Source organism: Eumetopias jubatus, unplaced genomic scaffold (genome assembly GCF_037043125.1).
Source record: "Eumetopias jubatus isolate StellerSeaLion01/CBP00866 unplaced genomic scaffold, mEumJub1_p1.0 scaffold_5, whole genome shotgun sequence".
Lineage (NCBI taxonomy): Eukaryota > Metazoa > Chordata > Mammalia > Carnivora > Otariidae > Eumetopias > Eumetopias jubatus.
In genome coordinates this window covers 49085182-49098722 of record NW_028274811.1, presented here as the reverse complement: position 1 = coordinate 49098722, position 13541 = coordinate 49085182, and the positions used below count along the sequence as shown (strand labels likewise).

At 33.5% G+C, this 13541-nt stretch overlaps 1 protein-coding gene across 3 annotated transcripts in view; it reads right to left on the bottom strand.

Moving 5' to 3' along the window:
* Positions 1-13541, bottom strand: part of CWC27 (CWC27 spliceosome associated cyclophilin) — a 208757-nt gene that overhangs the window by 92334 nt on the left and 102882 nt on the right. For all 3 annotated transcript variants that reach the window (XM_088023327.1, XM_028123881.2, XM_088023328.1), the window contains one exon: positions 13059-13162. In XM_088023327.1, the coding sequence (XP_087879453.1) occupies positions 13059-13162 (104 nt within the window). The remainder of the gene's footprint in view (positions 1-13058; positions 13163-13541) is intronic.

The following is a 13541-nucleotide window of genomic DNA, read 5'->3' as shown; positions in this document are numbered from 1 at the left end:
TGTCTCACTTGCTCACTCTCTCTCTCAAATAAATAAATAAAATCTTAAAAAAGAAAGAAAGAAAGAAAGAAACTTGGGTCTTTGAATGAGCTGCTAGCCATGAAGGGCTCATACCTGGGCCATTTTACAGAAGAGAAATAATCCCCGATATTATTTAAACACTGTATTTTTTGAGTGTCTGTCTGCTTCTCTCTACTACTCTCTTTTTAATAGCAACTTCTTTTGTGACTAATAGAACTAGCTGTATTAATAGAAACTTCCATATATGGCACTTCTTGTACATAACAAGTAGTTACCTTCTCTGGATTGGAAGGATCTGGGAAAGAACAAGTGACAAATGTCTAATACAACAAAATCAAATCAATTTTCTGGTTATCTACTATGTGTAAGGACTAAAAAGTTATATTACTTATATATTATTAAAAAATTATAATTATAATTATTGTAACCCCGATCTAACAAGTGTTTTCTGTTTTACTGATTTCTGCTCTTTATTATTTCCTTCTTTCTACTTTGTTGGGTTAATTTTGCCTGCATTTTTTTTAAGCTTCTTTACATGGGAAAAGCTTCCAGTAATTTCCTGAAATATAAGTTTTAAAGCTATAATTTTCCTTCTAAGTGTTGCTATAGCCACATCAACATATTTGGAAATCAGTAACTTAAAAATCAATTGTTAATTGTTAACAACTGCATTTTGTCAGAGCAGGTAGATGGTCTGAAAACAATCCTCTGAAATTTTTCTAGCTTTCTTTATGGCCCACTATATGGCCACTTTCCATAAAAGTTTCAAGAGTGCTTGAAGCTGTTGAAGGCCATGCTCTGTTTATGTGCATGATATCAAGCATGTTAACTCTGCAGTTCAAATTGTCTATGTTCTTCTTAATTTTTTATAAGCTTATTTACTCAATTACTAAGAAAAGTGTATTAAAATCTCCTAATAAGAAGGACTTGTTTACTTCTCCTTATAAATCTATCAATTTTGCTTCATACATTCTGAGTCTGTTACTAGGTCCATTCATGCTTAGGACTATTAAATCTTCCCGGCAAAGTGAAGATGTTGTTATTACATAGAGGCCCTCTTATCCATAATAATACATTTTGCCTTAAAGATGCAATTGTCTGATATATTTAAGATGTTTTTCCTGTAAGTAGCATATGATTGAATTTGTTTTTCAGCCCAGTTTGATAGTCTTGGTCTTCTAGGTGAAGAGTTTGACTTTTTGAATTATTTCAATATAATTACTGATAGATCTGTATTTTATTACTATCTTATTCTGCACTGTTGTTTTTAATATTCTGTTCAGTTTACACGTCTTTTTCTTTTCTTTCTGTCTCCTTTCAGATTGAATTTTCCCCTCTAATTCCATTTTTTTCTCTACGAGATTGAAAGTTTTGACCTTTTCCTGCCCTCTTAGTAGTCTTCCTAAAAATATTAATGTGGATATTTAATATGTTGCAGTCTCAAGTTAATTTGTATCTCTAGCTTCTTCCAGAACAAGGATTCATACAAGAACACTTTTCCAAACTCCTTTTACCTGCTTCTCAAACTTATATGCAATTTTTGTTAATTTTATCCTTAAGCACAAGACATTATTATTTTACTCATTTAGTATTTCTTTAGATATACTCATATATTTACTATTTTCCACGTTCCTTTCTCTTTGCAGTACAGATCTTCCATCTGAGCTCACCTATCTTTTGCCTGAAGTATGTCCTTTAGAATTTCCTTTAGTGAAGGTATGCAGGTAGCAGAGTCTCTGTTTTTCTTTGCCTGAAGAAAACCTTCCTTCACTACACTCAAGATAATATTCTGTCCTATGTCCATGCTTGTTGCTGTTGAGAAATCAGCACTTGCTTTTTTATTTTATTATTCTTTATATTTTTTTAGGGGGAGGCCCCCCACATGAATGGGGGAGGGGCAGAGAGAGAGAATCTCAAGCAGACTCCCTGCTGAGCACAGAGCCCAATGCAGGGCTTAGTCTCACAACCCTGAGATCATGACCTGAGCCGAAATCAAGAGTCAGACACTTGCCACCCAACGGCCCCAGCTTTTGCTTTTTTAAGGCAATGTCTTTTTTCTTTGGCTGCTTTTTTTTTTTTTAAAGATTTTATTTATTTATATGACAGAGAGAGAGACAATGAGAGAGGGAACACAAGAGTGGGAGAGGGAGAGGGAGAAGCAGGCTTCCCGCTGAACAGGGAGCCCGATGCGGGGCTCGATCCCAGGACCCTGGGATCATAACCTGAGCTGAAGGCAGCTGCTTAAGGACTGAGCCACCCACGTGCCCCTCTCTGGCTGCTTTAAAGGTATCTTTGTGTTTAACACTCTGAATCTCTGAATATTATCATGGTGTGTGTACATCTGGATTTATTCTTATTTATCCTTTTAGGTTTTTTCGTTCTTCTTTACTCTGTGAATTGATCTCTTTCATTAGTTACAGAAAATTTTCAGCTATCAGCTCTTCAGATATTGCCTTTGTTTGTCCTTTGATCTCCTCCTAGAATTTGATTAGATTAGATCTTTTTTTTTTCTATTCTTGCAGGTCTCCTATCTCTTTTTGGGCTGAAATCCATATAATTTTTTCAATTCTGTCTTTCTGTTTACCAATGCTCTTTTTAGGTATGTCTAATTTGCTATAAAACCTATTGAATTTTTAATGTCAACTATTATATACTTTTCACTTCTAGGAGATTTCCTAAGTTAGTTTTAAAATCTTCTTGTTCCACATATTTTTAAACATTTCTTGAAATGTATTACATATACTTATTTAACATACAGCGTCTAAATAAAAACTTAAGAATTTGTGAGTCTGAGTCTGTTATCTGTTCTATTAGCTTTTGGCAGGTACCTGTATTCTGTGTGTGTGTGTGTGTGTGTGTGTGTGTGTGTGTGTGTGTGTGTGTGTGTGTGTGTGTGTGTTTGCTTGTATCAGGCTTCTTGGGGGCACTAATGATCCAGGACTGTTTCCAACTAAATTCTTGGCTGGGGGATTTTGAGGCCATCCAGGCAGGATGAATTGGGGCTCTACAGTGATGAGAAGACTTTCTTGTGGCTAGAGTCCCTAGGAAATTCTCTTGCCCCAAAATAGTACCATGATTCAAGACAGGCCATTTCCCTTGTAGTTCTTTGATGGGGGTTAGGTTATTCTGCTTGTTTCTAATTCTCCCTGCCACTAAGGATAAGGATGTTTGGGCTCCCAACTAACTATATGGGATAGTCTTCTATTAAGACACCCCTACCTTGAGAAAACCTTAGGTTTTATACTATGTCTTTGTAAGACTTCAAAAAACAATTCTCTAGTTCAGTCAGTTTAGCAAATGTCATTAGGGTTCAAGTTAAAGCCAGACCTAGTGTTCCACTTATTCTCTTAATTCACATCTTTACTTATTCCCTGGTTTGGTTATTTCTTATTTTGTTTGTTTGGCTGGTTTTTGTTTGTTTGTTTGTTTGTTTGTTTTGCAAGTTCCTAGGATAATATGAGAAAATGTTTTTATATTACATTCAACATTTTTAGTTGTTTTCAATGGGAGGATCAGTTTGGACTCTTAGTTTGCCATATTGCCAGAAATTAACATTTTCTATAACATTTAAATTTTTTGCCAAGTCATTGCAAAATTACATGTTTAGTCTTTGAAAAGACACAACAAGTATGACAATAACATGCTCCTTAAAAGACTCTAGGTTTGTAGAAAGGGTTTTAGAAACTAAATTATTCTCACCAAAACCAAAGGAGATTTTAATAAATACCAACTGAAACTTTACAGACTGTATCTCCTCAAGGTTGGATCAAATTGAAGAACAGAGCTGTGGAAGCCAGAGGCCTTGAGTTTGCTGTGTGATTTTGGGTGAGCCCCTTAATTAGTTTGACTTTGGCTTCCTATGTATATGATGAAGGGGTACGGCTGGATGCTCCTTTCAGGACCAAAACTCTGAGAAGCATTCAGTGTGAATAGAGCACAGTCAAGATCAGAGTTTCTGATGCTCAAGACATTCTTTAAGGCTAGTCTACTTTCACATTTTATACATACTGCAGCATAATGCTTTAAATAAACATACTTATATGGCCATTAAATCAATATAAACTACTTTTATACTTCAAAATAGAGTCTTCAAGATTCTTAATATATTTTTAAAAGATTTTATTTATTTATTTGAGAGACAGAGAATGAGAGAGAGAAAGATCATGAGATGGGGAGGGTCAGAGGGAGAAGTGGACTCCGTGCCAAGCGGGGAGCCCGATGCGGGACTTGATCCCAGGACTCCGGGATCATGACCTGAGCCGAAGGCAGTCGCTTAACTAACTGAGCCACCCAGGCGCCCCTGGATTCTTAATATTTTGATATCTTTTGACATTCTGAGAACTTCTTTATTCTCTTTGTCCTTTCTGGCATTTCAAATTCTTTATTGTAGCTATTAATATAATTTAGGGATTATGTGGTTTTTTTTAAGATTTTTATTTATTTGAGAGAGAGAGTGAGAGAGAGAGACAGAGAGCACAAAAAGGAGGAGAGTCAGAGGGAGAGGCAGACTCCTCGCTGAGCGGGGAGCCTGATGCGGGACTTGATCCTGGGACCCCGGGATCATGACCTGAGCCAAAGGCAGTAGCTTAACCTACTGAGCCACCCAGGTACCCGGGATTATGTGTTTTTTGCATGAAAAATTATGAATACTCAAAAGCTGCATCTATACCGTCTGCCGGGAGTTTATATGCAGAATTTTGAAAACATAACCACTAAAAACTGTCAGCCTATTGCATTAATTGTTAAAAAAAAAAATCAACCTAGTACCACACAGATTAAACTGTCCAAAGTAAGTTTTAATGCAACATATTCACAGGCTTACACTCTGAAGTTGTGAAAAGATTATCTTTTTCAAATTTGATTAAGTGCTGCAAGATGTGGAAGAAACTCAGCACTCAAATGAATTATATGTTTGATGTCATCTTTGGCAAAACCTCATAAAATGTCACATAAAAGAAAAACATCTCACTTAAAGTAAGGTCTTGACAGCAGTCTGGAATAGTTAACAACTCCACTCCCAAATAAGAATACTGGTTATAATCAAAATTTTAACGATGATATTAGTTCTCCCCTTGAGACAATCTAAATATCAAAACAAAACAAAATAAAAAACAACATGTGCATACACCCACACACATCTCATCTTTTACTTTCTAAAGAGGACAAATTTTTAATTATTTCAGTTCATGCTCTCAATGTCGATTAAAATGTTTCCCTGCAGATTTATCACTGGCCACTTGAGAAATGAAGAAGTGGCAGGTTACCCCAGCCGATGTCAATCAGTATTTTTTTGTTGTTTAGTATTAACTCATGAGAGGTATAAATAATGCCCATCAGCAATGGAAATGGAGTCCTTGGGTGTCAGTGCCCTCACATCTTCTAAACCCTAGAGATGATAATGGTGGAATTTCAACTACATTTATACAATCTTTACATCCATCCTCCTCTATATCCCTCTGATATGAGAAAATTAAGAGGAAAAATACCCCTAAAATCAGGTTGTCCATTTAAGAGTTATCTCAATTTCACTTGCAAAGTTTTTTAAAAAGCATATTATAAACAAGATTACGATAAAATAGCATTATGGAAAACAATACACGTGTGTTTCTGGCATGAAGATAAAAAAAGTCGAGAAGAACAAATATTATAGTTAACCATGGTTGTTTTTGGCAGAAGTATTATGGGGCGATCTTTCTCTTTATCCTTTCTGCTTTTCTACAGTTCTCATATTTTTGCAAAAGATGTACATTACTCTTATAATTGGAAGAAATAATATAGCTTTTTTTTTTTTTTTTAAGACACAGTTAAGGCCAAAGATTATTACTTACCGGTATCAATTAACAAACCTATTTTTACTGGGTTAGGAATAGCAGCGATATTAGTAAGAGGAAGACAAAGTGCAGTTACTAAAAATATAGCTAAAGGCTCTTGTCAAATTTCCCATATTGGAATTATATCCATCACCAGGCAGAAATAATGCTTATTTTAAAACTATTTTAAAACAGTGAAGGGCTGCAAAGAGATACCCCTAACACAATGGCACATAAAAAACAAACAAACAAACAATAGATGAGGAGGACTGGTTAAAGTTTATTTTTCATTGCACATAAAATTAAATATGCCCATAATGTATGATTCTCAAAGTAAAGCTCAACAGGATTTGCTCATGATGGCTACTGAGAAAGTCTGAGACAGACTGTCCAAAAAAGAACAAAGTATTTCATGGACTCTCAAATTACAGATGATCATCTCTTAGTCACTTTACCAAAAGATGGAATTCTTGGTCTAAATGTGAGGGTATGCACATCTTTACATTTGCTGTCTGCCTTTAAAAGTCTTTACTATTTTAAAAATTTTATTATTGAAAGACATTGTTAAAAATATGGCATGCTTTCTGGAACATGAAGGTAGTGACATGTATTTAATAAAATTTTACTTTAAGAGACTGATTATCCTGGCTACAGAGGGAGTCTTTATTTTTTTAGGACTTCTAAGAAATGAAGTATTCCATATAACTGAATATTTCAGAAAAGAGAATCTTTAATTGAGTAAAATAATTTAAAAATATTTTTTCTTTTTACCAGTTAGATTACAATCATTGCCCAATCTCTGCCTTACTAAACAATAATAAGTACTGTCTAAACTTTTCTTAATTGAATGAGCATCAATAACTTTAATACTAACATGCTCTCCAAATATAATGAAGTACAACAAATCCATAATATTCCGCTCCTATTAGTAACTGTGTTTTGTTACTTACTGTCAAGTGGTCGGCTATCACCTCTTCCTGCTGCCAGAATGAATGTCCCTAGCTGCGCCTTTCTCACTTTTTTTATTTTTAATTTTGTTTAAGTCTGGTAAAATAGTGGGTGAGCAAGATCCATAGGCCAGCCCCTATCCTGGCTTTTCTTTTGCTTATTTATTTTCTAACTCTTGAAGTATACTTCATATACCATAACATTTCCCCTTTTAAAGGGTACTGTCCCTCACTTTTATTATTCTTTCATCTGTTCTGAACTTAGAACTGGATAATCAATTTATTAGTACCATGCACAAAATAAGAATAAATAGAGTATTACTGATGGCTGGCCTGAGAGGCTTTCTATGAGTCAATTGCAAATATACTTTTACTTTTCTATGTAAATAACATTAAAAGTTGGCATAAAGATTAAGAGTAGACTGTGGGAAAAATAGGCTTGATACTTACGGTCTCCAAGAAAAAAATGATGACTGAAGTACCTGACGAAGTTAAGTGCTTTGGAAAAAAGTACCAGTTTGCTTAGTGAGAAGAATGAATTCTACATGGTATTAGGCACAACACAGAGCTAACATTCCAAAAGAGCTTCAGTGTCTTATAAAAACCAAGATTAAGCTAGTTTAACATCATATGTTAGATAGATGAAAAGCAGTCAAAAACTATATACTTTTACAACCTATCAAGCCTGAGGGGCCCTAGTCTGACTTAATCCAGTGTTAAAAAGAGAGTCTGACAAAACTTGAAATGGCCTGGTGCAATTTGAGAGGTACACAACACCCCAGGGATGTGTTCATGAAGAGGTTTTAAAATTCTTACTTGATTTACAAGCTCAGATTGCCCTTCCTCCTCTAACTTCTGGCATTAGTTGGAGAATACGTATTGTGTGAAGAGGATCTGATACCTTATCTCTCTAAAACTGATTAGAGAGTATGTCCAAACCTGTATCTCTATGTGTGACTATGTTCAGTTTGGTACTAGTTTTGGTATGATGAAACTCAAAGAAACCTGGAAAGGACTTAGAAATATAATTCAATGAAAAAGATTATATAGTTTATTAAAGAATCTGACAGAACCAATATAGGAAGCCAACTCTATCTCCGATTAACTATCAATCTTATTCAAAATTGGTATGAAAACCCGATGCACAGGCCTGGATGATTTACCCTGGGACTAAAGAGACTCCCCGGCTGTAAATAGGATTGTTCTGCAGTACATTTCTTCTGACATTGCTGGTATCTAAAGTATAATACCACATTCCTTCTTTACCTAAAACTGGGGTGTTAGAACCTACTGCAGACTCTGTATTCAACTGAGAATACACCCTAACTGTTTTGAATTTTAAAGTCAAATTTCACGCTATCATAAAAAATTCTAATTGTAGACTAAAATAATGGCTTTATTCCTCAATGTTCTGTTTTTTTTTTTTCATTTAGTGAAGCCTTTTTAAATATGTATATGAAGCCTTTAAACGTATTTAGATGGCAAACCAATGGCAAAAATTATGAGGGCATATTTATGGAATGCTTTTCTTATATAGAGGTATAATCATATTTGTTACCTGAAAATATCCTTGTGACATGAGGAATAGCAGACTTTGAGCTTTCCTGGGAAGACTGAAGAGAAAATGGATGGTCCTATATACATTTTTACTACATAGAGAAGCTCTGTTTTACATTGGTTTTCAAAAGATTAAAAGGTTGGCTTAGTTGTAAGTATATGTTTTTTTACTAGGGCAGAGATGTCAGGAGGTTTTTGGGTTATGGATTAATTCTTGAGGGGGGGCAGCTTTGTTGAGGCATGGCTGGTATGTAAAAGAGCTGCACTTGTTTGGACATGTATAGTTTGATGCGTTTGGATATGTGCCTATACCCATGGCACTATCATCACAATAAGGTAATATCAAATAGCAATATAATTAGGATTGTTCAACTGTATGAGACCTAAAGTATTTATTGATGTAAAAGCAATGAAAGTATTTTATTTTTTGTCATAATGGAATTTAAGGAGTTAATAAAAAGGAAATACTTAACAGTAAAACATAAAAATAGGAATAGCACATTTTATTTATCTTCTATTTATATAGAGAGAAACAGATGGGTCCTGATTCTAGAGTAACTTGCCCAAGGTGATGAGAGAGATTTAGAAGCACAGCTAGGGTTAGAACGTAAGCTCCTGCTGTCTATACAAACCTGGCTGAGGGTCTGGCCCGAGAAACTGGGTAAAGATGATCAAACCAAAGGAATATTACTCTCTGATCAAAGGAGATCTCATAAAATGACAGAAGCCCAAATAAAGTGTCACATCTATTAGAACACTTGGCTAAATGCTAAGTGGGAGGCCTCCATTCACACCAGAAGGCCAAAACTGGGTTGACTAAAGCACAGGCATTAGAATACAAAGCTTTTTTGTTCTGATGGGTTTCTTCCCAAGTACTTTTAATCTGAGGATGTTACATTAAATTCTAAGTCAGCAAGTGTTAGCCAGATAACTTCAAAAAATCAGGAAATAATACTACTGGATGCTTTACTTAAGCATGTAGACAAGCTTACAACCCTTTTAACAAAGAATATGATTATGTAAATGTAATTGTGAAAGCACATGAAAGGAATATTTATTTTGAAATTTTGATTTATGTTGTATTTATATATAGCTATATTGATGACAGGCTTTAACTGCAACTAACACAGTATTAAAATTCAAAATTTCCATTTGTAGGATTTAGATAGGACAAAATGGAACCAGAAATAGCTGTATTTTTCTCCTTACAAATTTAAAATTATTTTTATATAGCACTGTAAATTTATTAAAGGTCTTCTCATTATATAATTTACTTCTTACAAGAACCTTGAGGGGTACACAAAGCATTTTCTACCTGGATTTATAGTAAGAAAATGGAGTCACACAGGCTTAAATAACTTCACTGCTAGTAACTGGACTTAAAAATCTTAATACATTCCTGTTTATTTTTTGAGAAGATATAATAGTCTAAAGTATTCTTATAACTTGTAGTGTTATATACAACAAGCACTTACTATTACTATCAAAATTACTATTAAAAATACCAAAATTAATATATTTTTAGTCTCTCTATATTAGCAGATGTGGTATATGCATCCAGATGGAAATTCATTTGGAAGATAGGTCTATATCACACAACAGTTTACACACCAAAATATCTAAAAGACTTCTTTTTTATATCGATTATGTCCTTCTAAGTTTATTGGCAATATACTATATCTAGAAATTTAGTTTCTAGATACACTATATAATATTCAAAAGACCAAATCATCCAGAGTTGTGACACTACTCAGGTAATTTAGTCTTGGATTAAAATAAAATGTTTAATAAAAGCCAGATATGCAGCCATATAGCCCAATCAAGAAATCTTTCCTGAATAGGTTCAGCTGATGTATGAAGTTATAGAGCCAAAGTCAAATAATACTTTCAGCTTCTTTCCCTGTGATGATCTTACTATGAAAATGCTTATGAGAACCTTTGGATCTGTTCCCAGAGTTTATATAGTTCTAACCATGGAATATCTTTCAGCTGGGAAGATAGGCTAAGTTCTGACATTCAGGGATGCTTAAAATTCTACTTTGTTTCCAAAATGCTGTGCAGTGAGATGTCTCATGGTGTCATTTTTAATCATGGGGCAAGAAGGAAAACTAGACTTAAAAACTCCATAGAAACATGTGAATTTCAAACATAATGCAGTGTTTACTGAAATTCACAAATCTTTCATAATATATAATTTTTTAGCATCAGCCATACTAGTCAATTTAAAAAGGTAAAGTAAGTTTAGAGGAAATACAATTCCAAGAAAAAGGTAATTCATAATGCATCATAGATAGGGGCTAAAAGCAAATTTTTTCAGTATTCTAATAAGATGGTGATAAAACAATATTGCTTCTAATAGCACTGTAAAATTATGAGAATCAAAATAAAAGGACTGACTTAGTGCCTAGATCTTGGTTTCTTATTGCCAAATACAATGGAAAACGAGCACTTCTTGGAGAAGTGGTTAATTTCAGGCCTGGAGAGGGGAAAACGCAAGATCAACCCGGAGCACCTTGTGCTTGAAAGTAAAAATGTGCTCAAAGTTGGGAGCAAGTTGCAAAGACACAGGAGCCAACCTGAAGGAACTACTAATGACCAATTCCGGTACTATATGAGCAACAAAATAAATAATGATAGTTTGGGATTATAACACATAGAACAAAATAAATATTCAACAAGCCCAAATTGATGTAAATAAATAAATTCTAATAAGGTCTGTAGTCAATAGTAATGTATCAACATTAATTGCTTGGTTTTAATCACTGTACTATGGTTATATAAGACCTTAACATTAAAAGTATATGGGAACTCTGTAACTTTTTTGTAGGTCGAAAATTATTTAAAAATAAAACAATCAAAAATAAATTAATAAAATGCCCCACTTTTTGTGGAAGCTAAGTTTAACTGGCATTCAGATTTAAGGAAAATCCAGGTATTTCTAGAAGATATAAGCAACATTAAATTCAGAAAAGTAATTACTAATATAATTCTCTAATTATGGTATAAAAAAGGTTTTAATGTGGCTAATTTTCTCATAAATAGACTGAAATAAGCTCTAGAAGAATCTTCTCTTTCGTGTTAAGAAATCATTCTAAGATTCAAACCTTTCTTTAATTGCATTTAATATTTCAAAGGCAGATTAATAAATTAAAACAGCACTGCTTATATCTAATATAAGCCTTAACTGTAGAGCACTAGTACAGTAATTATGTTATTTCCAATCCTCTCACTCCTAGATCATAAACTACAAAGGCAAGAACCATCCATCTCTTGCCAACTTCATACCTCTGGCCCTGCATGGTTCTTGAGACATGGGCATACTAATAATTATTAGCTCAAAAATGAATTGAAAGTTCAAGTAAAAGCTTTTCTTAGTTGAAAGGAATTACTTTCATGTATTTAAAATGCTTTTAATTATAAGGAACAATACTCTGGGAAAATTATGTCTAAACTTAAAAATAAAATAACCCTCACTATACTTCTTTCAAATCTCAGTATTGCCAATATAGCTTGTTTCTCTTCTGGGTTATACTTTACTTACATGACCTAGTCATATGTAAGTTTATCCTTTCTTTCAAATTCAGCTTGTAATTTGTGTCATTACAGTGAGTTAATTTTTTAATAGTTTCATTCAAATATATTTCAGTGACTTTGAATTCTTCCTGAAGTACCTGCCTTTATTTACTATAATAGTCAGTGGGGGATATGATGCAAATAATCTAAGAACTATGTCCTTTAGATAGTTACGTGGTATTACTTTTGCTACTTAAAGTCAATACTAATGCCTATGGCCAAAAGCTGTACCAGTGTTCTGTATTAGAATATGTACTCTTTAAGGCTAGATGTGGCATCTTATTCTTTGATATATCTCCAGTGAACTGTTACAGAATCTGGTAGATAAAAGTACTTCTTGGTGTCCAAAAAGCAGGAGAATATAGAAGACATATGCATAAAGCAGATTTGTTAAGCCAAATTTAGTACTTATTATTAAAGCCAACAATAAAATTTCTGATCATGTTCACTGGATCTACAGTGTAATTTATTATTGTGAAAAGAAAACAGAGGGCTCCAATCTGTTAATTTGGAAATTGGACATTACATGTTTTATAGCTGAAAGTTTTAAACTAAAGATCATCAGTGAAATAGCTTTTTAAAAGCCCTTTTAGCTTCATAAAAATCATAGTAAAATGAAGAACACATTTAACCTGTATAAATAGCAGGGTATTATTTTGGTTGGACTTTGATCAGCTTTATTAGTATTTTAGATTTTCAGTGTCTTAACATAAACAAAAAAACAAAAACAAGACTTTATATTTCATACTATTCAAACCAATGCACAAACGTTTACAAGTGCCAAACATAGGGCCTAAATGCTTTTCTTAATGTTTTAAAGGGTATACAATATAAAAAATGAACATTCCATTCTTGCGTACTCCGAGATAGGTGTTACGGTATTTAAGTTTTGTCTGATGTCAAGTCTGTTAGTTTTCATCAAGCTTTTTAGAATAACGGTTATGATCATGTTTGCCTGAATTTACTTCTTAGACAAAATCCTAACTAGAAATTTTTTTTATTGGTTAACTATCCAAAGAAAGTATTAAAAAATAAAAAAGCAAAACTCAGGAAGGAAGGAGGAGGGAGAGTGGAGAAAAGGAAGGAAGAGGAGATGGATGGAAGAAGGAGATGTACCAAGGGAAAAGAAAAACCTGATAAATACCCTTACCTTCACTTTTCTTTTCTGCTTGTTTTGCTGCATTTTCTACTTTCTTTTGTTTTGCTGCTAAGAGTTCCCGCTTTAACTGTCTTGCTTCTTTTCTGAGCTCGTCACTGTAAAACAAAAACAGTTACGTAAATATATAACACACTGAAAGAGAAAACTGCTTAGCAAAAACAGGATTATTGGTTTTCAGGTACACTAAATCTCTAAGAAAAACAAAATAAATAATGTAATACATTTTGTTTCTTACATGTCTATTGTGGTATGGAAACATAGCTGAGGGATATTTTAAAAGCTGCAACTTTTCATAATAGCAATATAATATGAATTACCTATAAAATATACTCCCTTTCAAATATATCAAACGGAATAAATAAGTGATAAGTGACCCACTGTTCTCCTTCTAATTCAGCTGTGAATTTAACATTCTAGTTCCAGTTTAATAAATCATGGAGATTCTGAATCAAAACAAAATTTTAAGAGAAATTC